Genomic DNA, 26,053 nt, shown 5'->3' on the forward strand with positions numbered 1-26,053 from the left:
CTGTCAGATTGCGAGGGCATCTCTTGTGCACAGCCCTCTTCGGGTCACTCCAAAGAATTTCTATTGGATTTAGGTCTAGGCTCTGGTTGGGCCATTCCAAAACTTTAATTTTCTTCTGGTGAAACCATTCTTTTGTTGATTTTGATGTATGCTTGGTGTCATTGTCATGCTGGAAGGTGAAATTCCTCTTCATCTTCAGCTTTAAAGCAGATGCCTGAAGATTTTGGGCCAAAAGTGACTGGTATTTGAAAGTGTTCAAACTTCCCTCCACCCTAACTAAAGCCCCAGTTCCAGCTGAAGAAAAGCCACCCCAAAGCATGATACTGCCACCACCATGCTTCACCATGGGGATGGTGTTCTTTTAGTGATGCAAAGTGTTCTTTTTGTGCCAAACATATTTTTTGGAATTGTGGCCATAAAGTTCGACCTTGGTCTCATTAGACCATAACACATTTTCCCACATGCTTTTGGGAGACTGAATGTAGTGTTTTGAAAATTTTAAGACAGGCCTGGATGTTTTTTCTGTGTAAGAAAAGGCTTCCATCTTACAACCCTACCCCATAGCCCAGACATATTGAGAATACAGGAGATTGTTGTTGTATGTAGTACACAAGCAGTATTTGCCAGAAATTCCTGGAGCTCCTTCAGTGTTGCTGTAGGTCTCTTGGCAACCTCCCTAACCAGTTTTCTTCTAGTCTTTTCATCAATTTTGGAGGGACATCCAGTTCTTTACAACGTCACTGTTGTCCCATATTTCCTCCACTTTTTGATGACTGTCTTCACTGTGTTCCATGGTATATCCAATGCTGTGGAAAATTTTTTGTACCCTTCTCCTGACTGATACCTTTCTACAATGAGATCCCTTTGATGCTTTTTAAGCTCTCTGCGAACCATGGCTTTTGCTGTAGCAGGCAACTGAGTAAATGTCAGGAAAATCCTAATAGGACAGCTGAACTTTATTTGGGGTTAATCAGTCTCTTTAATTGATGGCAGGTGTGTACCCAAGACTGAATGCTGTAATTAAATCAAAAGGTGCTTCAACAAAAGTATTAGTTTAAGGGTGTGCATGCAACTAGCTTATTGTATGTTTTTTATTTTTTATATTTTTCCCCCTAACAGATTTGTTTGTTTTTCAATTGAATTGTACAGGTTATAGGTCACATTAAAGGTGGGAAAAGTTTTGAAATGATTTACTGTGGTCTCATTTTTTTATATCGCAAAAATCTGGCATTTTAACAGGGGTGTGTAAACTTTTTACATCCACTGTACAAGCAACTGAAAAAAGCAATCTTTTAAAACACAACAACGATGGCTTACCACTAGCTTACTGTGCTTATTTTGCTTTCTAAAAAAAGTGTGGAGGCAGCATTAAACCCCTTGACAAGCTTGGAGAAAGAAGGCTGAAAAATCTGAGAAATTCCTTGAATCAGCTAATCCTTTTCTCATCACAATTTTTAACAAACTTTGCAGTAGATGGTTCAAAAGCTAACTCTCTACTGTCTGAGTAAACAACCAAGTAAAACTCCTCATAACATTTCCAGTAGCAGCAGCCGTGGAGCACCATAAGCAGACCCATAAGCACATTTGAAACAGTGAGCAGACATTCGAGACACACAAGTAACCAAATTACACAAATATGTTTTGCTTCCTTAGAAGAGGAAACAGATGCCATAACATTCCTCATGCTCTCAAAACAGTCAAGCATAAACTAACACATGAACTTGACAGCTGAGAATTCTAAAATTAAGTGTTGCTGAAGAATATACTGTTTTCCCCAAAACTATCAAAAAGCTTTCCCATCCTTGACAGAAGGGGAGCGTGGTACTAGTATTAACCAGATATTTAGCAGAAGCTGGGTTTACCACAGAAATAACTGCTGAGTTTGATCTGGTATTAGTACATAAAACTTATAAGACTGAGGAACTTCACACAAGCTACTGGCTTTCTTGGGGTCTGCAAACTGGCCGTGAAGCAAGTTATATACTGTAAAAAATATATTCTCCAATGCTGAAAAAAGGTGGAATATGCATAGGTTCAGGAAAATCCAGTTGCACTAAATTGCAATATTCCTTTAGGGCCAGTGAAATGTCACTATGTTCCCACTGAAACACCTGATTCACTGTGGAAATAATTTTGGAAAACAAGAATCCTTCAAAGGGACTGGCAGAAGTCACACTATCCTCAGAATCTGAATCAGAAAAATGATGGGGGAGGGGAACATAATTTGTCCCTTAACAATCATTCTGTGGTTCAAAATCTTGAGACTTCAGAAAATGAAGAATGTATTTCTCTTATGAGAAACAGGTGAACTGGAAGGGTCAAGAGCCTGAACTAAACCGGGAGCTAAGCTCAATAAATTACTCCTATCCAAAGTAACACAGGAGAAGACATAAGTGTATGTTTTTGCTTCTTTTTGACAGGAATTTCTGAAGAAGCAGACCCACTTTTGCCAAGAAAAACCTTCCTAAGGACAGGGGCAGGAACTTCAGTCTGGCTAAGCAGAGAGGTTATTTACCTGCTCCTTCTCACAAAACCATCAACAGTGATTCTCCCTTGCCCACCAAGGGCACTACAATAGCTGCAGAGGATGTACTGATCTGCTGGTCCATGGTGGGTGGAGGGATTACACCAGAAGAAGACAAGAAAAAAGTTGAATGATTTGAGGAGTCAGAAATAGCCACAGCAGAGTCACCCATCTGCAACAGAAGCAGTTCAGTAACCTGCAGTGGTTGCAAAAGGTTGTTCATTAGCTATCGCCTTTTTGTGGCTGATAGAAGGAAGAACCAAGGAAATGCTAGGTTGTTCCAGGGTAAAGCTGAAAAAGATGACCAATTCCTTGGGAAGCCTGGCAGCAACAGTCAGTAAAACAGATAAAGTAGTCACTTCTTCCACCAAAATACATAGTGAAAAGCACTTTAAATACTTACCACAACCTCCAAGAAAAAAGTACTTTAAGTTTTTAATTTTTCCACAAAACTAAAAAATAATGCTCCTGTTTAGAAGTTACTAAAAGTCATTCGACAGTCTATAAATACTCTTTTCCCCCAGAATAAAATAAGTAATTTCACAGAAAACAAATATTTTTATGACCAAAATTGAACAAGCAGAAGGATTTTTCTCCCATAGGGAACTTATATCCCTAGCAACAGAAAATGTTAGCTGACAGTCTATCCATAAAAACCCGCAAGAGGAGCAATATTTTGGCAGTAGGAAAGCTCTGAAGGGCTTGGAGCCCAAACCACTCTTCCTTCAGCTCAGCTTGAGCTGAATAATGATTTGTGTACATGGAAGGTGCCTTTGAAGCTTTGGAAGCTCTCCCTCGGTTGTATCCTGTGCAGGATATAACCCATATTGCTAAGGCTACTGCAGCAATGATAAATATGACGAACATCCAAATATGCATCCCCAGTAATACAGCCATATGCAAGCACACAAGGACAGCATATATGAGATGCTCACTCAGGCAAGTGGCAACACTACTAGAAAAAAAGTGCCCAAACAACGAACTGGTAAAACAACCCTGTTAAGAGTTATCTGCTACAAGAATGCACAGTGAAGTTAAGATATTCAATGTCCTCACTGAGATTATTCACACAATGAGAAAAAAATGAAATACAATTGTTGGTGGCTCTAAAAAAGGATAATACTGGATGAAAGTAGCAAAATCTCATCATTCTCAAGTCCTGCTCTGTTGCTTTATAAAAATCTGATGTGCTCTCTAAGATAGTACACATACATTTGCTTTATTTGCTTTTAGGGTCTGGCCGAGAGAAGTTAAATTTTGCATAACTTCAATGACTTTATTAAACGTAATGCACACAAATGGTGGTTACACAAAAATGTTGGATTCATTTCCCCTAGCTTTAACTTCATGATATTAAAAGTGAAGTCATATGTCCACTGAATTTCTAAAGGATGCTACACAGTAAAATACAAAATAAACGTAAATGTTAAAAGCACGAAATTCTATCCAGCATCTAGCAGATGTACTCAAGATATACTCACAGAGTCGATTATAACTGTGGCACAAAATTTCTTCTCATTTATCGAGTCTAGGATGGCGGTGTTTCCTCTATAGCCCCCATTTAAAATCAGCACTCTCTTGCCTGAAAGATAGAACATATTAAACTTCAAGTACGCATTTTATGTTACAGTGTTGTTTCTTTATTAATACATTTTCCTTTCTGTTTTCTAGACTTGAGGATTAGGTTCCTTGGTAGTTGCAAGGCTTGTTGTTCAGGAGACCAATGAAGAACTTAGCCCAATTCCCCAAATGCCACAAAGCACTATCTGGTTAAGTGACTTGCTCAGATACACAGCAGACAAAATGGAGACTGATGGAATGAAACCCTGGAGTACAAGAAGCAGCTCATAGCCTTAATCCTCTGCACTAAATGTGATTAAGCCATAAATGAAAAACTGCACACTTACTATAAATACTACATCAGCTCAATGTCATAAGGAGAAAATAAGCCTACCTAGGTCTGGACATTTTCAGTGCCTTATTATTCAACCTCACTTCCATCCCTACCAAGCCTTCACTTTTTTTCCACTATCTCACGCAGTCTTGAATGTGTATATGGATTCCTTCTCCACCACCCATTTCAGTAGTCCATTCCAAGGGACCATAGTTAGCCCCTAAAATATATTGCCTGACACCCTCCTAACCTGTCTGTCTTTCCTGTTTAGAATAATCTCTTCAGATCTCCCAGTCAGGATCTTTTACATCAATACGATGTCCCCATCGCTTTGGTTTCTAACAAAAGAACTCGAACTCCTCTAGCCTCTAGTCAAAATCCTTCTCTTCCATTCCACAGATCATTCTAGTAATGTTCTTCTGAGTTCCATCTAACAATTGCATATCCTTTTCCTTATATGGCCTCCGAAACTGCATGTAGTACTTGATGTGTGTTCTGATGAAGATCCTGCAGAGTGGAAGCCTTACCTCTTTGCTTCTGGAACACTCTCCTCTGTGGGTACACCCCAGCATTCTGTTTGTAACTGCCCTCACACCAAGCTCCCAGTGGGCCAATTCAGGCTTGACTAAAACCCTAGATCCCTATCTTACTCTGTGGTCATCAGTTATACTTTTCCTAACTGGTGTGTCAACATCAGGATTGTAGTGGTACAAGTGTCAGATTTAGCATTTCTTTGCTATGAACCTTAACTGGCAACTTTCAGCTCACTTCCTCGACCTTTCCAAACCTTTTGCTAGACACTTTCCTGCCCAGCGCAGCCACTGCTACACCTACCTTTGTATGTCACCAGCAAAGATGTTGATCTTCTAACACCTAGTCTTCTACTGTAGCTCAACTATTCATTAACAACAACTGTAAAGATGCGCCTTACTGCTAACGTGAGCTTTCTTGTTGGAGGCTGATAATGGACAGGGATGCAGTATTCAACAGGAAAGTCCAATATGATACTAAAGAACTGTCAGGGTAACAACAGTGACCTATAACCTCTTATGTTATACTCACAGGAGTGAAACAAGATGTGAAAGAAATGAAGCAGAGAAGAAAAAGATTGAAAATCAAGATTTGAACAGAAAATTAAATTCATCAGAATACAGTACTTCTCTAAATCAGATCAAAGGGACAAACAGATGAAGGGTACAGAAAAAAAACACACAAAAAGTGATTCCTTATTTTAGACAAGGAAAAATAAGCTCCCGTCATCAGATATATGGAGAACAACACATGATCAAACCTCTGAAAAGGAAATGAACTTCTGTTCTGTTTGTGTGAGAATCTGAATATGGTTATCAGAAGTCCCAGTAGGATCACTTTAAGGACTATAATCAACAGGCAAAGGCAAGAACTGGTGTATGATTGTGAGCAAAACTTGTTTACACTAATGACAAGAATGCCTTTAAATTAAAATTTTCTAAACTGTCTGATAACCATAATTTTAAACCCACTAAGTGATAGTAAAAATGAAATGTGATTCTCTTCTGCCTAGCTATAAACATCACTCACAGCAGTGAAGAAAATGGAAGGACAAGAAAGCTAATCTACTAAAAGCTAACTGCACAGTGCACTCTTCTGCTTCAGCTATGAATACTGATAATAAAAATGCTTCTATAAAGCAACATTATTAGTGAAATCAGTGCATTAACGTTGCTTTCAAAGGTGCAAGAACTGTTACATCACACACTAATGCAAATCTGGAGGAGTCAGTAAATTAATGGATGATGACATTATGAAAAATGTATTTCCATGTGAATAGAATACACTTTTAATTTAGAACTGATAAAATCAACAACACGCTTTTCTCAGGGCAATCCCTGAGCTTTATCAAGTGAAAAAAATTGCAGTGTGCAGTAAACCTCCATTAAATAGCCTGTATTATACACAATTAATTAATTAGTATCTAGTACTAAGGTGGTGTGCTAGAGTTGTTGGGTGTTAAAAGTTAGTCATTATATCAACTCAAAAATGAAATGTTTGCAACATATGCACTTAAATAAAAATGACTAACCATAAAAAAATTTTAAAATGCCAGTTTCCTAGGTTTCAGAACATACATCTGAGTCTGAAGTCTGATTGGGTAGATTTATGCAAAGAGATTTAAAAAAGATTGTTTTGGTGTCAGTGAATTGTTAAATTTTTTTTTTTTTTTTTTTTTTTTTTTTACTTTTTTAAAAATATGCAAAACATGAGTAATGATATTTATTTTAAAATGTATCCATATAACATTTATGAGAGAATGATTTTTATTTTACTGATCAACAACAACGGATGTTCAATAATTTATGTTGTGGTGAAGGGGGGTGAAGGTGATAAGGGATAGGGGTCAAGTGTTATAACCAGGGGGAGCCTGCTTGATAGGACAGGTCTCTAGAGGTTATTGTGCCTGGGCCTATTGTATACTTGAAAAGTCATGTATGCTGCAAACTGTGTGCCTCTAAAACGATCGCTAGAGGAGAGGAATTAAGACATGCTGAGAGGCATCTTTAAAATTAAGACAGGAAGAAACCAGCTCTTCACCTGCTTTCAACTCTCCTGCAGAACCAAAATCCCAACGACGCTGCCCAGGAATGAGTTGGCACAGGGAATTTTGGTGGTGACTTTGGAAACTATTATGGCAATTGGGAATGATTACCGCAGTTGACTATGGATGAATGAGCTACCAGGTCTGAGATGGGGGTGGCAGCAGGGGAGGAATCCTCAAGCTTCTAGCTGGCTGGGTTAGAGCTCCCACACAGCATACACACTTATCCCTAAATTATACACACAGCATATTAAATAATTGATCATCGCGGTTATCAAATTATAAATCAAATTCAATTTCTATAATTATATAAATGATATATTAACATGATTTTATGCATGTTGTTATATTTATACAGTGTAAAAAAAAAAAAAAAAAAAAAAAAAAAAATACAACAATTTCACAACACAATCACAGCCACATCTAACACATATAAACCACCAATCTAACATCAGACTTTCAATTTTATCATTCTGAAAACAAAAATGAAGTGGCATTTAAAATGTTGAATACATTTTTTATATTTAGTTAGATGTTTATGTGGTTATAACATTTTTTTGAGTTGGATAATGACTAACTTTTTTATAAACCCTAAACTTTTAACAATCACTACACACTATTAATTAATTATTTTAACCATTATTTATTACTAAATTGTTAATTTTATAATAATAATCAAGCCACTTTTAATTTAGAACAGCTGGAGGGGTGACTGCATTAATAGCAAAGATTCTACAAGCAAGGCAAGAGGGTGCAACTCAAAATGGCTTTTTATAAAATGTCTTGGCAGAAAAAGATACATTCCTTGAAACAAGGTTTAACATATACCTGACTGAAAAAAAAATATGGAACAGACTCCTTCAAAACTATCACTACAAAAACCTGAAGTGTTTTTATAAAATACAAATCATACCAAGAAAGGAGTGGGAAGCATTTATTCTGCATCACTTGATTACTTGGAATTTCTAACACAGTAACAGCCAAGAAAAAAAACACTCAAAAGTGTTGCTGGTAATGTCACAACACATTCCTCATGTCTCAAGCATAGTAACCACTGACACTAACATGCAGATAATTGCTGCAAGGCACAAGTCTGATGGTCTTGAGAAAGCACAGAAATGTGTACAATCTACTCCCAAACATCATGGGTTGTAGTATGCTGACAGACAATGGGATAAGCATAACTGAAGTAAACGTTCTTCACTGAAATGGTTAAACATTTTAAAAATGAAACGCACAGGCAAACTCAGCATATCAGCTGAACTTCAAGTGGGCCTTCTATTGTGGAAAAAGTTGGGATTTCCTTCCTGAGAGCCCCCTCTTTGTACAATTCTTCAAAAATCTATGCTTCCTTCAATCTAAGCACAAACACACTGTGCAGACAACCATAATGGTGTCACCATGCCCAGAAGCATAACTAGGTGCAGCAAAGGGGGCAGCCTCCCTGGGTGCAACATGTTAGGTTTTTATTTTCCACTCATCACATAAAAAGGACGGTAGAGTGGGAGGATGGTAGGATCTGATGTTCCTTTTCACAGAAGGGAGGAGTGCCAGATCAGAGAAGGGACCTAGTGCTGAGGAACACCATATCAGGGAGTGGCATGGAGAGCCAAATGAGTCAGTGATGGCTCTTGACCATGCCTAGCTCCCACACTCCTATTTCATTCCTTAGAGAACTCATGCAAGCAGTACTTAAAATGGAGTATCTTTGCATTTACACAGCTTAGCACACCCAAAGGAGCTGAAGGGAATGTCTAATAACTGACAGCTTGAGGGACAGTAAAGCACACACTACAGAGGGCCTTCTTGAACATTAACACATACAGTAAATAATGTAACAGATTTTACTTTAAGAAGCCCTATAAAGTAGGTAAACAGCTTGGGGAAGAACTCTCAAGCAACAGATAACACTTTCACAGAGGCACAAGAGCTACAGAAGCCAAAAGGAGAAAACAGCAGGATGTCAAATCCTACAAAACTGGACTGCCAAAGCATGCCTGAATCCTGTTGTGCAGACCAAAACAAAAGCACTTGTTACTAAAATACAAGCCATTAAAATGTTTTAGCCCCTTTAGTCTTATACACAGGTCAGGCATACTTTTAATCAACCTGAGGACAACTTGTGGATAGCAATTAGAAAAGAGTTGAAGGATTTTATCTGGGAAGGGAAGACAGTAAGTGTCAAGTGGGACAAGCTGATTCTACCAACAGATCAAGGTGGAATAAGATTACCTATTTTGAAGGGGTATTTTAGAGCAACACAGTTAAAGCTCTTATACATAGCACAAGCAGAAAACTATAATTCAAAGTGGAAAGGAATGATGCTGACACAGTGAAGAAGCACAAGAAATAAGGAGAGATTGGGATTTTGGATGCAGATTCTTAAGAACAACCAAAATCATACAGAGCATTATAGTCATAAAATAGCAGGGAGTATTCTAAGAACCAAACCAGCATGAGAATGGAGAAAACAGATTTTGCTGATAGGGTTGACTGTGATCAGGGATACAGAGAGTAGGCAAGAGGGGGATGTAATTAACTAGAGAAAACTGGCAAAGGAACCAAGGTATTGGGAGCAAATAACTAGAAAGGGAAAGGTAACAAAATGGGAGGAGGCCAAAAATGTATTTGGACTGCAGGTTAGAGACTGCCTTCCCTATCAAGGATCGATTCATAGGTAGGTACTAGGCTACCTGCCCTAGGACCTATATAAGCCTAGCCAAATAGGTTCCCTGGCTTTCGCCACCCAAGAAAATTATTTTCGTGTGCCCCTGTCAAGCAGTGTCGCAGAAGTGATCCCCGGGGTGAATTTTTTTACTTCCTATCCAGTCAAGATATTTCCTAAAGAGAGCCAATGAGGAGCTTTGCTTGACATGAATGGGTAGTTTGTTCCAGAGTATGGGAAGTCTCTGGGACAGGAATCTATCACTCCAGCATGTTCTGTTTATTGTGGTGACAAGGTTTAGGTCCCTGGAACATGTAGTTTGGAGAGACTGATATCAGAATACAGGCAAAGAAAAAGAAACAGGAGCTCCTAAATGAAAGACCAACAGTGGTAGAGTTTTTAATAGGCTCTAGAACAGAAGCTGCCATTAAAAAGGAATAATTAGTAAATCATATGAAATACTGCGTGATAATTATAAGAATAAATCAGAGGAGCTTAGAAAGGATTAGGAAGAGAGATAAGCAATTCACAAAGAGACAATGGGGGGATATGTGCATATCTCCCAAATATGCAACAAAGTATATAAGACTTAGGATCTTTGCTTGGAAGTGTTTACATACGTATTTTTATACCCCAAGTAGACTCAACAGAATTTTTCCTTGGGTGGATAGCAAATGGTGGAGGTGTGATGGGCAAGAAATAGGTAGTTTTGAACATATTTCCTAGAAGTGTGCTGAGCTGGCAGAAGTTTGGGATTCCCTGCAGACTGCTCTGTCAGAGATGCTGGGTGAGCAGAGTGCACTGACTGGGGGAGATGATTTGCTTTTTGAGTTACGCTACAAAATCGGAATTGCATAGACATAGTAATGCCTTGCTGAGTCTAATTATGGTGGCTGCCAAAAAAGCAATTACTAGAAAATGGAAATCAAAGTCTAGACTAACTTTACCAGAAGTAGTGAATATAGTAACAGAGATAAAACAACTAGAATTGGGATAATTAGAAAAGGGAAGGAGCAAACTAAATAGGAAAAATGGGAATTGCAGGAACGAGGTTTAAGAGGCAAGATTTGAATGAGGTATATAATGCTTAACTGACAACGACTGGATGGTTTATAAGTGATGTATAATATGTTTACAACTACAGTTGTTTCAATTGTGTATGTGATGTAAACTGTTTGCAACTAAAGTGATATCACTTTGTATGCTTTTCATTTATATAAATGTAAGATTCACAAAGAGGCAGGCTAACAAGTACAGTAGATACACAAGCCAGGCAAACTATAACAAGACAAAAAAGAAAGCCAGCACCTTGGGAGCGTGAAGATTTATTGAGAAAACCAAGCCCATTACAACCACCGCCCCACCCTTGTCCGATGGTAGGAAGGAAATATCAGTGTTGGCCCTAAGCACTATAAGAGCTTTTTGTTCTGCCATTGTTAGATTATGTCTGAGAATCTGTGAAGAACTTAAATGGTAATGCAAATCTTTGATAACTGCCTGTTGGAAAATGGCCACGTTTGTCCATGGGTGGACTAAAATTAGATTTATAGAATCTAAATTCAGTTGATCTTTGAGAATGGTCCTGTTGGCCGAAATACAATTTCAGATTAAGCTTTCTACAAAATGACAGTATATCAGAGACAAAAATGCTTTCATCCACAAAAAAACCTGGGATAAAACCAAGACCTTTATTCAGCAGTGATTCCTCTTCAGATGATAAAACATATTTAAAAATATTATGCACATTTGAACACTCTACATTTATTTCACTATTGATTGAAAAAGATCCTCTATGGTTTTTACCCCTGTGCTTACCCTGTGCCTTCTACCCCTAACGGAGTAAAAAAAACCTTCCTTAAATGACCAAAAAGACATATTGTAAATACACACAGTATATATGCAAATCATCCATTCTGACCCAAAAAAATATTTTATGTTGTGAGATCCACTTGTTAGACAAAGTTGTAAATGCCAACAACTAAAAGGGATACATATGCACATGTTCCCGGACAGATCTGTATGATTACTACTGGCTGATCAATCCCCAAGTGATAAAAAAGCCTTCTAACAAAAATAGAGGACCCAATTATCTACTGTCAGTTAGGTAATAACCAATTTTTGTGATGCTCTTTCACAACACAAGATTGTTGCCCAAGAAATAAATAATCCACCAATTTGCAAAATATCAACCTGCTACCAACTTGTGATAAAGTATAAAGAGGTCTGACCCTATACCTTGTTAACTCCAATATAATAAAGACTACTAACAATCTCATTAATGGTAATGTCCAAACTAGCTAGCTGGATAGATAGATGCTATGTGAAAACAAATAGTGGTTTTATAATGGTTTCCTAAATTACTTCACCTTGTCATATACAAGTCAAAAATGGTTAGAAAAATCACCATATTCTAGTTTCCCCAAACAGTACAATCTGTGTTCAAAAAACAAATGTTAGAATGTTAAGGCCAACTAAATATTAACTAGAACCCTGCAAAAAACAGTAGAGAGAATCATTCTCAACAAAGATAATAGACATGAAAAAAATGTAAAAAAAACATGTAAAGATAATACACTGAATCCCTATGTAAAAAAACAGTAAATGCCTATGTTAAATGTGAATCAATATATATACAAAATAACCCCTTGTCCATAAGCCCATAGAAAATGACTTTCACCAGCTGGGCAACACAATGTAAAAATGAGAAAATAGTCCAAAATGTTCCATTCTTCATCCGTATGACAATCCGACCAAAAGAGAATGCTTTCTCTAACAATTTGCAGTCTTGATGATGTAAATACTTATAAAAAGTGAAATTAGGCCCTGATTCTCTCCGCCTGAGTGTGGGCTGAATGCTCGTTTTCTCCTTAGTCACAGAATCACCATCTATCTAAATAATACATATATAACTATATCAAAAATTGTGTACACACAAAAATGCAAACCATTTTTGAATATTACCAAAATGATTAAAGTCCCGGACCAAAATGTACAACCAGAGTATCTGCAAACAAGCACCAAAAAAGCCTTTTTGGTTCTTAAAGTCAGCCCTGATTAATTGGAAACCAATGCAAGTTGAATATCCATTCTCCCTGTTGTCATGTAATCCTTCCTTGGTGCAAACCCCATAGATTACAGTCTACCCAGGTGTCGCATATAAGCACAAATCAAACCCATGTACTGTCAATTCCTGAACATTTGCCCAAATGAAAATAATCCCCGATCACATAAATGCTAGCAAATCCACAAAATGACACCAATTCCAACACGGCCCTTGTAGTAATTATGAAAACACAGCCAAGTGTCAGCCAAAGGGAAAATATCAACCTCTATATCACAAGATGGGTTGCAAACTGGCTCAGAGATAGAACCCACATGGTCAGAATCGCAGGTGCCATGTCCGAATCCAAGCCACTTACAAGTGGCGCCCCACAGGGCTCAGTTCTGGGACCTCTTTTGTTCGGTATATACTTCTCTGAGGTTCTGGCTAACACGGAGGGATTATGGCTGACAAAGTTCTCAGATGACTGCAAACTGGGGGCCATAATCGAATCTCCAGCTGACACAAGCATCCTCCAAAAGGGTCTCACAGAGATGGATGCTTGGTGCCAGAGCCACGGCCTCAAGCTAAATGCTAAAATGTGCATAGTCATCCCCTTTGGGAAAAACAAGGTGCCCACAAATTACCACATAGGTGGTAATCCATTGGCACGGAAGAAGTAATTAGAGATTTGGGGACCAATGTAGATAGTAATCTCTCCTTTGATAATCACGTTGCCAAAGTGGTTAGAAAGACCTTCTATATAGCCCACCTTGTCACGAAAGGGTTTGCATCTAGATCAAGAGAGGTCATTATGCCCCTCTACTCGTCACTCATCAGGCCCATAATTGAATACAATGCCCCTTTTGGGATGTACCTTACCCAACACCTGCAGCAACTGGAGAGACCCCAAAAGTACCTCACCAAGAGGATCATGGGCTACAAACAGATGTCCTATGCTGCTCGACTAAAGAAACTCCAGCTGTACTCAGTTGCTTACCGCCTTACTCAGAGGCGATCTATGCCTGACGTACAAAGCCATGTCAAACCCAGAATTAATGGACATGCTCCACCTCAAAAAATCCAAGTCCCTTAGAGCTACACGCTCCAGGGACCTAAACCTCAGCACAAAAATAAATAGGACATGCTGGAGGGACAGATTCATTTCCCAGAGGCTCCCCTCACTCTGGAATAGAATCCCAATTAATGTTAGACATAGCCCCTCGCTGACCCTCTTCAAGCGAAATCTGGACGCGTGGATGGGAAATCACAAATTCACCCCTGGGATCTCGTCTGTGTCCCTGCTAGACAGAGGCACAGTAAACTAATCTTAAAAGGGTACCTTCTGTGACCCTACTTTACAGAGGCACAGTAGGCTAATCTAATAAGGAGGCGGAAGCCAAATACACTCTGGCTAGGCTTATAAATGCCCTAGGGCAGATAGCCTAGTAACTACCTATGAAACTATGAACCTAAAAGAAGAACGAACTTAAATTAGTCCAAAATACCGACCAAAAAATGTAGTCCATGAATCACCCCCTATAAGGAAGGCAAATGCTATATATGAAGCATTCCAAACTGAATATAAATGGACAGAAACTTAAAAGACCCAATGACCACGCTTAATGCTTTGATGCTGTAGAACGCTGATCTTGCAAAAATAGGTAGATCGTCACCCTTCCACTGCTGCACAATGGTGAAATAAATCCTGTCTGTGATTCAAAAAGAAAAGGCAACAGATGCCATCATATGTTTGACTATCCTTGGTTTGACCAAACCAGAAGATATAAAGACAAGGTGCACATATAAATAAACAAAATGATGAAAGGAAAAAATTCCAAACAGTGTGAGGAAGCCTCCTCTACTGACACCGAACGCCACAAAATGTTACACAAGTTTTCCAGAGATACGGAAGATTGAGAGGGGTCAGACCTCCCAACCATTCCGAATTACTCATTTTTTACCGGGTTTTGGGGTCCAAATGAAGGGGTGCCATGATTCCCGAGTGGCACCCCTTCATTTCCGATTTTTCTTTTGCATTTTTAAAATTTTCTCGCTGTTGGAGCTGACGTCATCACGTGCGCAATGACGTCAGCTTCGCCAGGCTACCAGCCAGTCGGAATTGAGCTCAAGGAGCTCACATCATCATTTCCGGCTGGCTGAAACGGCGGGAATTGGGATTAATGGCGGCGGCCGGGCAGAGGAAGCTGGGCAGTTCACCTGAAATGGCGGGAATTGGGATTAATGGTGGCGGCTGGGCAGAGGAAGCTGAGCAGGGGCAGTCGGCAGAGGAAGCTGAGCAGTTCGCCTGAAACGGCGGGAATTCGGGCAGAGGAAGCTGAGCAGTTCGCCGGGATTGCTGGCGGGCCGAACAAACAGAAGAAGAGCGGCTTGGAAGGTAAGGAACTGGTGTGTGTGTGTCTGTGTGTGTGTGTGTGTGTGTGTGTGTGTGTGTGTGTGTGTCCCATGCATTACAAAGCCAAATTTGAACTCCAAAACTTGAATCAGAAAGGCAGAATTACAAAACGCTATTCTTCTACTAAACTGTAGTCTGCTCTTCTAGGAGTGAATAACTGTCTCAAACTCCCTTGTCATATCAGTAAATGCTGCTGATGTGAGACAGCCATCATCCACATGCCACATCATTAAAGTTTGGTACTTTATACAATGCAGTGACTTGCCTACAGCCGTTTTGAAAACCATGCTGTTTTGTCACAAAATAAACCAGTCATTGATGTGGTTATAGGTCTGTTTATAGAGGAGTTTACATATTTTTTTGCTAAGAAGCATAAATTTACAATTGGTATGGAGTCTGAGTTTACAAGGAGAAGGCTGATTTGTAGATTTTAGGTGAACAAGGAGAAAGCTTATAGTTAAACTAACTGCATGGTTGAAACAGGGTGTGAACTGTACCCAATATAGGAGAAATGTTAAATATACTTAGCAATGGTCTGGCAAGCTTAGTGGTGGCTACACATAGGAATCTGGGGTGAGGTTTACTAAATTTATCATCTGATTTTTGTCTGACCTTTCTATCAGTTTTAAGATCATCTCAGTTCTTAGAAGTGATTTGTCCAAAGTAGACAAATTGACAGAATTCTGTTAAAGTGCATTTTATGTATGAATACTTACTATGGTTAATGTCCAATATGCTTAAGTTGTGGTTTTGTTTTGTTATGGCTTACAGGGATGTTGTTAGCAGTGTTCCCTAAATAATGACAGACATTTGAATTTCAGACTTCATATTCTTCAGAAAATAAATGGTAACACAAAACCTTTTATTCTAGCAATTTTCTAAGTTTATAAGATCAGTATTTGAAATTTATAGCAACTTTCTAAAATTATACAAGCCATGTTTAAAATCTGTCCCTAGTTTTTAGCCTTTTGTCCCAGTCTCCCCAAAAAAACTGAAATTGAAAATAAGTGCGAGAAGCTGTGAAAGATACGTATGCATGGTGTGTGTGTGTGTGTGTGTGTGTGTGTGTGTGTGTGTGTGTGTGTGTGTGTGTGTGTGTGTGTGTGTGTGTGTGTCTGGAAGTAGACTTTTATGATGGAAATGTTCTGAATTGGGCAGTTTTATCATTATTGGTTCATTGCCTACTGGAAAAATGTTCAAACAATAAATTTAAAATGCGCTCTAAGTTAACTTAAGTCTAACAAGTGTGCTGCATTATACAAGGAATATAATTTAATAAAGTCAGGAAGGTGCATCAAGGAATGCATGTATGTTTCTTGTTTTGTATGCAAGGGGCCTATGATTTGAAAACAGCCTAAAGGTAGTCTTTATCCACCAGTGGCCAGATGCATTTTCTTTGGATGTGGTGTGGGTTTCAGTGCTGTTTCAATTAATGCGAGTTTCAAGGGAAGAGAAGTTTTAATGCCAAGTCAATTTTCATTGTGAGACAGTGTTGCTTTGTTTAGCAGATATTTATTAATGTTTGTGCATTGTGCTATATAATGTAAAAATAAAATCCAAATCATTGTAGAAGTAAAGCAGTATGCACACATTAGTGTGTATGGTAAATGGGGTGAAATAGCCAAGTAATGGGACATTGGAATGGCTACAGGGGGACTCTGGTGCCATATTTTGGTCGTCTCTTCTTCAGTATGCATTTGAAAGTTAGTATCCCACAATTCCATTGGAGTGGGTGGGGTTACATAATTATGTATGCAAATTTTAAGTTAATCAGCGTACAGATTTGTACCTATTTTTCATGGGCCTTGTCCAGATTTTTGATGTTTCCAGGTTGAGAGGTATGAGAGGGGTAGGCCGTTTGAGTCACAGAGAAGTGTTAGGTTTGCTGATGGAACAAAAAACACTACTCAGATATGCAAAAAAAGACCCAGATCCATACTGAAAAGAGGCAGACCACACACCACAACTTCGGGGGAGGAATCCTCCACTACTGACACCGAATCCACATATATCGGTGATTACCCTGATTCCAAGAGGGGTCGGAGTTCAGAATACCCTTTAGGGGTAGGAGGCACAGGGGGGACCATAAGCACAGGGGTATAAACCGTAGAGGATCTTTTTCAATCAATAGTGAAATAAATGTAGAGTGTTCAAATGTGCATAATATTTCTAAATATGTTTTATCATCTGAAGAATAATCACTGCTGAATAAAGGTCTTGGTTTTATCCCAGGTTTTTTTGTGGATGAAAGCATTTTTGTCTCTGATATACTGTCATTTTGTAGAAAGCTTAATCTGAAATTGTATTTCGGCCGACAAGACCATTCTCAAAGATCAACTAAATTTAGATTCTATAAATCTAATTTTAGTCTACCCATGGACAAACATGTGGCCATTTTCCAACAGGCAGTTATCAAAGATTTGCATTACCATTTAAGTTCTTCATAGATTCTCAGACATAATCTAACAATGGCAGAACAAAAAGCTCTTATAGATCTTAGGGCCAACATTGATATTTCCATCCTACCAGCAGACAAGGGTGGGGCGGTGGTCGTCATGGACTTGGTTTTCTCAATCTTCATGCTCCCAAGGTGCTGGCTTTCTTTTTTGTCTTGTTATAAATGTAAGATTGTCTTTGTCATATGTGTAAATTTAATAAAGATGTTTGGGGAAATAAAAAAGCACTTGTGAATGAATGTAATTACAATGAAATGGCCACATCAGAGAGGTCCATAACAGATTACTAAAGGGGATGCACCTTGGAAGAGTGAACTCTAAATTGTACTGAGCAATGGAAGATCAAATTATAGCAAAAAAAAAATACAATACCAAAAACACCTGGAAAGTGTCTTGTTACTTCTAAGTTCTCATTACACAAGGCAAACCACAGGTTCATATCTTCCTGACATCAAGTTATCTTTTCGGGTAAATCTTGAGATGACAACATACATCCAAGGTATGAAAAGTCCTAATACTCCTGGTTTTTCCCACAGAAAAAAAAAGAGAGAGACAGACAGAAGTGGGAATCTCTGCATAGTCTGTCTGTGCCAACATTGGTTTCCCCAACTACTCAAGCTTCTCTGCACCTTCCAAAACATGCCAGTTGATTGACTACACATTCACACTGTATTTGCTCTTGCTTGTAGTGAAAAAGGGTCCACAGACAAAGCCACATATCCAGATAACTAATAGGCAAATTGAAAGACAGACAAGCAAATCGTCAGGAAGAGAGAGATAAGCACAAAGGCAGAGAGACAGATAATCAGGCATAGATAGATAATCAGGCATACATACAGAACTCCAGAAAGAGAGCTCCAAACTGAATTTTGGAAGGAAATTGAGGAATGTCCTAACAGAAATCTGGTCCTTGTGAATGACCAACTAATGGTCTTTACAAGTGGAGGCCTGAAGCTCTAAAACCCATCTAGTAAATGTGCTCGTCACCAGAAAGTCAGAGATGTTTGTATTCATAATAATAACTGATCCGTGAAAAAGACATCCATAGTGTGTCACTGCTGTGATTCTTTTACTGATCCCCCTCCCTCAACAAAATTTCCCCAACAAGCTCACCAAACTTAGGGAGACTACTTCAAGAAAAAATAACCATAGATTCCACAGAGGTATTAGAAATATATAAGGATTTATAAGAAAACTTGTACACAGCAGGAGAATGTAAAAACCAAGAAAAGGCACAAATGGAAATATTTATGGAAGCTTTAATTATGCCAATGCTAGAGAAAGATGAAGCTCAACAGTTAATAGCCAAGATAGGAAGAGATGACATAAAATGGTGACGTACACTAGTACAGATGACTGCAAGTAGGGGTACAGAAAATGGACAAGAGGGGTTGAAATTCGCTAGAGAACAGGCAGTATTCCTCTGAAAGTTTGGAAATTAGGAGGGAAGGAGTAAAGTGAATGAAGAAAACTGTGGTGGATTACAGAAAGAGGGAAAAGATGATTCAGACACAGGTTCATCCACACCCATATCAATTTTAAACATGATAATAAAGTGTTTACATCTATATATTTAAGACAATATCAAAAGTGTTGCCAAAATTGATTGGTATGGATCAATGGGGTTTTGTGGCAGGAAAGCAAACATTAACAGAACAAATATAATCCAAAGGGAATCAGAATTGTTGAGTGGTCTTGATACATAATATTTGACAGTTAGATGGGATTTTACTTGTAGGGCAATGGTAACATTTGGGTCCTCTGATAAAATAATTAGGTTAATTAGTAAGCTACATGAAGGGTTGGAGACAGGGATTAAGACGGGAAGATTCCTAGTTGCAATATGTGTTTAAACACAGCAACCAGGCAGGGGCGTCCTCCTTCCACTTTGTTATTCGCTTCATATTTAGAGTCACTGACAAAAAAATGACAGATTCACAAACTCAGGCATATATATCATATGGTAACCAAGAAAAGCTAGTATCATTTGCAGATGATATTTTGTACTTAATAAATCCAGAAAATGACATTTTGGTATCGTAGAACATTTTGAGATAGTTTTAAGTCTTTTTGGGATATAAAATCATCAGAATGATCAAATCAACTGAATGAGCAATGTGACATCATCAAGTCAAATAGCTGGATCTAAACCTCTTCTGCAGCTTCAACAGAACGGTTTTGAGGGAGAGTTGCATCTTGCAGAGGATACCACTCTTCTGGAACAGACTCCCCATCCACATAAAACAAAGTTCGTCCCTGTCCATATTCAAGCAGAACTGGGATTTATGGATGAGAAAGCAAAAATTACCTCATGACTGCCCTTTGTACTACTTATGGCAGAGGCAGTTCCTAAATGCCTTATCCCATTCATGGGTCTCCTCTAATTATCTACTGCATTTTTCCAGTTACTCTCATTAGATGTAATATGTAATAATTGACCATGGAATGGTAAGTCCAATCTCTTAACCAAATGGGACAGGTTAATTCAAGCACAAAAAAGGAAATTGGCTAGGTTTAAAATGACCAGTAAGGACAACTAGCCTACTACTTACCTATGAACATATAAAATTAGTGAAGATAAAACAAAGACTACAGCAGTACACTATATGTCCAGGCATGAATTGTCAGGGGAACACAATAAGGCAACGTATTAAGGTATATGGATTAAAAAGGATTCTGTTATGGTAGCTAATGATATGTGGAAATATAATAAGTGAAAGATAATAAAAAATTGAGAAACTGGAAGCTCCGATTAAGGATAACAGAGTGAGATGAGGCCAAGAAGTTTGGTCATAGGGCTAAAAACTGTCTTTCTTAATGGGGTTTTGTGAGTATTGGCAAAGAGCAAGCTAAAGGGAAATGTTAACCGAAAGATCAGCTCTGTTAAGAGTTTTTTTTTAATGGGTCTAGAGCACAGGCTGCTGCTAAAAGCAGAGAATTAGTAGTGCATATAAAATATTGCCTGATACCTGTAAGAATCAATCAGAACAAGTCAGAAAAGATCAGAAAGACACACTGGAAAGGCAGTTTACAAAGGAAACAGGAGAGAGCATGTGTGTGGCTCCCAGGCAAGTGACAAAGTTCAGAAAGTTTGAGACTGTTGCCCGGAAGAGTTTGCACATGTATTTTTATACCCAAAACAGACTTCATAGATTTTTTTTTCCTGAGGTAGACAGCAAATGCTGCAGTTGTGATCAGAAAGAGAGGTAAATAGGAATGTAGCTAGCTGACAGATTCTTTACAGAGTACTTTGTCAGAAATGTTGGGGAAGCAAAAGGTTGTAACGAAGGAATATTTTTTGCATTGGGACACAGTATTTGAACTGCCTAGACATAGTAATGCCTTACTAAGTTTACTGCTAATGGCTGCCAACAAAGGTGACCACTAGCAAATGGAAATCAAAATCTAAACCATCTGTAACCAATAGTACTGAATATTGTAAAGGAGATAAAATAACTGGAGGTGTGATCTTTAGAAGAGGGAAAGAGCACAATACACAGTAGGTAAATGGAATTTGTGGGAACAATGCAAGCAGAAGGTTGTCCTTGAGGAGAGAGATTCAAGGGATGGCAGGGACAAGGCAATTTATATAACGCTGGACAGACTGATATAATGTCTGTAACTCCAGCAAACAAACACTTGTTTGGCTTGCAACTGCTTAAGATGAATCAGGATGGCTACTCTTGAAACAGTACTAACTTATAAAATTCTCTGTATGCTTTTTGTTACTGTGCTATCCTGCAGAATACTCAAAACTTGACTTAAGTTGAGAAAAAAAATTACCTTTTCATGTTATTAAATATACAAACATACAGCAGATCAGGGATTGTGTTATTCACACTTGTACAATTTGAATTCATCCTGTGTGGTTTGCTATGGAGCACATGGTCAATGCTACATATTTCAGCAGTACAAAAAAAAGTATCCATCAACAAGTCATCTGTGAAAGATGAATTCTCCCAAATATTTTTACCTGGTGCAGGAATAACTGTTTCGAGATGTGTTTGGTCAAGTTTCAGTTTGTCTCCAGAACCAATCACACGCACAACTGCTGTATACTTGTCAACGACTTCCTAGATTAAGAAAAGGAGTCGGGTTAAGCAATACAATTTCTTGAATATGGGAGCATTTAGTGGAGTCAAAGTTGCTACATGCAATACAGGTTTTAAATGCTAGTAATGAAATAGTAACACACAGAACATCAAATTAAAGATTACATACAGGCCAGTTTTCTGTTAAAAGAATCATGGCAAGTTGGACAACAAGACGATGACAAAACCATAAGCAGCATCAAAAAGACTTATCCCAGAGAATCACTGCAATACATGAAAACTTTTAGTTATGTACTTACCATAACTTTAGATGTTTGGGATCCATCTCGCCTACATTCTGTACTGATGGGTTCGGAGCTGATCCTCGGCTCCGACTATTATGCTATAGAGTGAAGTCTCTTATTGGCTGAGCTATTCTATATCCCAGGATGCACCACCACTACTTCCCCAGATCTTGTTTGTCCGCACTCATGCACGCACACATAACTGTTTATATAACATTGCCAGATGTTTCAAGATGAAACAATAGTACTCGGACCGTCCGGTCTCTTCTGATCTCCAAGGCAGGGGGAAGGAGGGTGGGTTATTAGGAATGTACGCGAGATGGATCCCAAACATCTAAAGTTATGGTAAGTACATAACTAAAAGATGTTATGTGATCCTATCTCACCTACATTCTGTACTGATGGGACAGCGTCCCTAGCACCTGATTCCTGGGTGGCTCACTGGAAAACACTCCTGAGAACTGTGGAACCAAATGAAGCTCCCCAGATGCCACATCCAATTTGTAGTGGGAAATGAAGGTGTGCGGAGAAGACCACGTAGCATAGCACAAATGTCGCTAATGGCAAGCTTAGAATGGAATGCTATTGAAGTAGCCATAGCTCTTGTAGAGTGAGCTTTGACAGAGGTTGTAAGCTCTTTATTAGAAGAGGAATAAGCCTGACTAATACAGTCCCTGATCCACTTGGCAATAGTGACCTTTGTGACTTTGCCCAATTTATTGTCGAAAAGGACACAAACAATTGATCTGTTTTCCGTGTTTGTTGGGTCCTATCTAAATAAAAGCGCAATTGCCTGTGAACATCCAATGTGTGGAAGATGTATTCCGCTTTGCTTAAGTACTTTGGGAAGAAAACTGGAAGTTCTAATGACTGTTGCAGGCAAAAACTGGAACAAACTTTAGGGACAAAGGATGGGTTAGGCCTGAGGGATACTCTATCTTTGTGAAAAAACAGGTACGGTGGTTTGACAGACAGAGCTTGAAGCTCTGAAACCCTTCTGGCTGAAGTAATCGCGACCAGAAAGGCAGTTTTCCAAGAAAGAAATTTCAAATCACAGGTTGCTGCCGGTTCAAGGGGAGGAGGTTAAGGCACGTAATACCACATCGAGATCCCACAGAGGAGCAGGATGAGAAATCGGAGGTCGTAAAAGCGCAGCACCTTTTATGAAGGTTTTACACAATCTGTTGCTCATCAAAGGTGGGTTTATAGATTCATGAAAATTGGAAAAAGCTGCCAATTGGACCTTGATGGTAGAGACTGAAGAACCTTGATTGAATAGGGAAGTTAGAAACTTCAGGACTTTTGACACCGGGACAGTGATGGGATCTAGACCCTGGAGTTGAGCCCAAATAGCAAATCTCTTCCATTTGCTAGTATACAATTTCCTAGTGGCAGACTTGTGGGCAGAGGATAAGATACGTATGACTTCCGGGTCTAAAGTATGATTCCTGACTATAGTCGGAAGAGGAGGAGCCAAGCTGTTAACTTCAAAGAGTGAAGGGACTGATGGAGTTGTCCCGACTGGTGAATTAATAGGTCCGGGATCTGATCCAGGAACCATGGACTGTCCAGTGCATACTTCCGAAGATCGGGAAACCATACCTGATGAGGCCAGTAAGGGGCAACTAAAATCATTTTGCTCCCTAAGTGAGTCGCCTTTTGGATCACTCTGGGAAGGAGGGGAACCGGAGGGAAGGCGTATAGCAAGCCGGTGGGCCAAGGATGGGCTAAGGCATCCATGGGAATCTCCCCCGGAGCTGGAGTGAGAGAGAAGAATTTTCTGCACTTCGCGTTCAGCAGGGTTGCGAAAAGGTTGCAACAAGGAGCTCCCCATCTTCTGAAGATCTGAGTTGCCACTGCATCGTTCAGAGACCACTCGTGAGGAGAGAGAATAGTTCTGCTTAGTCTGTCAGCTATCACGTTGGATCTCCCAGGGATATGAGTCGCTACCAGAAAACGTCTGGTCGCCACTGCCCATTCCCAAACTCTCATGGCCTCTCTGCAAAGGGGGTAGGATCTGGTCCCTCCCTGCTTGTTCAGATACCAGACTACTGACATGTTGTCGGACTGAATGGCAATTACGCCCTGAGGGAGGTAATCGTGGAGGGCTTGTAGAGATAGAAGCACCGCCCTCATTTCTAGAATGTTGGTGTGAAGGAGACTCTCGTCAGAATGCCAATTGCCTTGGACTGACCTGCCCAGGTAATGCCCCCCCCACCCCGTCTGGAAGGCGTCCGTCGTCAATGTGGCCATAGGAGGAGGTGGAACGAAGGGTCGTCCCTGATCCAGATTGGAGGACACCAGCCACCAGCGAAGGTCCCGTTTGCTGGTTTCCGTGATCCGTATGAGGTGATTGAGAGGGAGATCCTGAAAGGACCACTGGGTCGATAGGAGCCACTGGAGAATTCTCATATGCAATCTTGCTAAGGGGACTAAGAGAACAGTGGCCGACATGGAGCCTAATAGCTGCAGGACCATCCTGGCTGGGGCTTTGGATTTGAGAAGCAAGGCTCGGACTTGAGCCTGTATAGTCTGTATCCTTTCTGTAGGAAGATAAACCCGCATTTGGTTTGACTCTATCTCTACTCCGATGAACCTTATGCGCTGAGATGGCAACAACACAGACTTTGGCCAATTGAAGGTGATTCCAAGGGAAGTGCCTAGTGATATGGTGGCTGCTAGGTTCTGCAATAGTAGACGCCTGGAGGTGGCAGTTAGGAGCCAGTCGTCCAGATACGGAAACACCTGGAATCCTAGACTCCTCAGGTGAGCAGTCACGATCGCCAAACATTTGGTGAACACCCTGGGGGCTGTGGTGAGACCAAAGGGCAGTGCGCAGAACTTAAAATGACTGTCTCCCAGGCTGAAGCGCAAATGTCTCCTGGACGCCTGATCTATCAGGATGTGATAATAGGCGTCCTTGAGATCTATGGAGCACATCCAAACACCTTTCTCCAGCAGTGGGAGAATGGATTGTATGGTGACCATTCGGAACTTGGACTTCTTGACTGATCGATTTAGGTTGCTGAGATCCAAAATGGGCCTCAAGTCCCCAGTTTTTTTTGGCACCAAAAATAATTTTGAGTAAGTCCCTAATCCAATCTGGTCTGCGGGGAAGGGTTGGATGACTCCTTTTTGAAGCAGCTTTGAGATTTCGAAGGCTGCGATTTCCCGTTGACTGGGAGGCGGGTCCGGGATTTTCCTGGACGGCGGAGGGGGGTGAGAAAAGGGGATGGCGTAACCTCCGGCGATGATTCGAAGCACCCATCGGTCCTGAGTGATACCCTCCCAGGCATTTAGGTGCCTCGAAAAACGACCCCTGACTGGCTCCGGAGCTGCACAGTCGGGCAATCCTTCAGGGATTGTGGAAGGCTGAAGAGCCACGAAAGGACTCGTGGTCTCCAGTGTTGCGGGGGCCTCTGCCACCTCTGGGACGGCGTCTTCCAGAAAAATTTCCCCCTCCTCTGCCTCTAGAAGGGGGATCGTCCTGCTGCGAGGGATAAGACTTCTGGGATTTACGGAACCACATTTTCCCTCCTCTTTTAGCCTTGGGGTAAGGCCAAAAGGGAGTGGAAAACCGTGCCCCTACGGCAGTCAAAGTCTTACCTTCTTGCTCACAGTGGGTCAATGTGTCCTTTACCTTGGGTCCAAACAAAGAGGACCCATCAAAGGAAGCGTCGGCAAAGGAAGACTTAAAGGCTTCCGCAAATGACACAGGCGGAGCCAGGCTTGCCTCCGTGAGAGCAACACCCGTACCCATGGCTCTACTCGCCCCTCGGCTGCATCTGAAATGAGCCTCATGGACGAGTTTGATATTGATGACAGAGTAGCCAACTGAGAGCCAACCGTCTGGGCCAGCTGCTCAGGTAGGTTACCCAAGAGGGTATCTGAAAGCTCCTTGACCAGATCCCTCTGAAGTCTAGTGAAGTCGTCAAATAGTTCAGGGACCTTAAGGTAAAGGCCGCTGAACTGAGGGTGCGCTTCCCGTGCAGTCCATGCTCCTACACTCCTTATTAGGAGGATGGACGGACGTCAAGCCTCTGCTACATCTTGTTGGGTAGCAGATGCCACCACCAGGGCATCTACAGCCACACCTTTGGTCAGAAACTCCTTCTCTGGGGGTGCTGATAAGAATTTATTTGGGTGA

At 40.2% G+C, this 26,053-nt stretch overlaps 1 protein-coding gene across 1 annotated transcript in view; it reads right to left on the bottom strand.

Moving 5' to 3' along the window:
* KIN (Kin17 DNA and RNA binding protein) overlaps positions 1 to 26,053 on the bottom strand; it is a 416,311-nt gene that overhangs the window by 1,396 nt on the left and 388,862 nt on the right. Inside the window, exons 11-12 of the mRNA XM_044088362.1 lie at positions 21,544 to 21,643; positions 4,006 to 4,106 (exon numbers count right to left, since the gene is read on the bottom strand). Coding sequence (XP_043944297.1) covers positions 4,006 to 4,106; positions 21,544 to 21,643 — 201 coding nt within the window. The remainder of the gene's footprint in view (positions 1 to 4,005; positions 4,107 to 21,543; positions 21,644 to 26,053) is intronic.

This window comes from Protopterus annectens, chromosome 11.part0 (genome assembly GCF_019279795.1).
Source record: "Protopterus annectens isolate FY-2018-M chromosome 11.part0, PAN1.0, whole genome shotgun sequence".
NCBI lineage: Eukaryota > Metazoa > Chordata > Ceratodontiformes > Protopteridae > Protopterus > Protopterus annectens.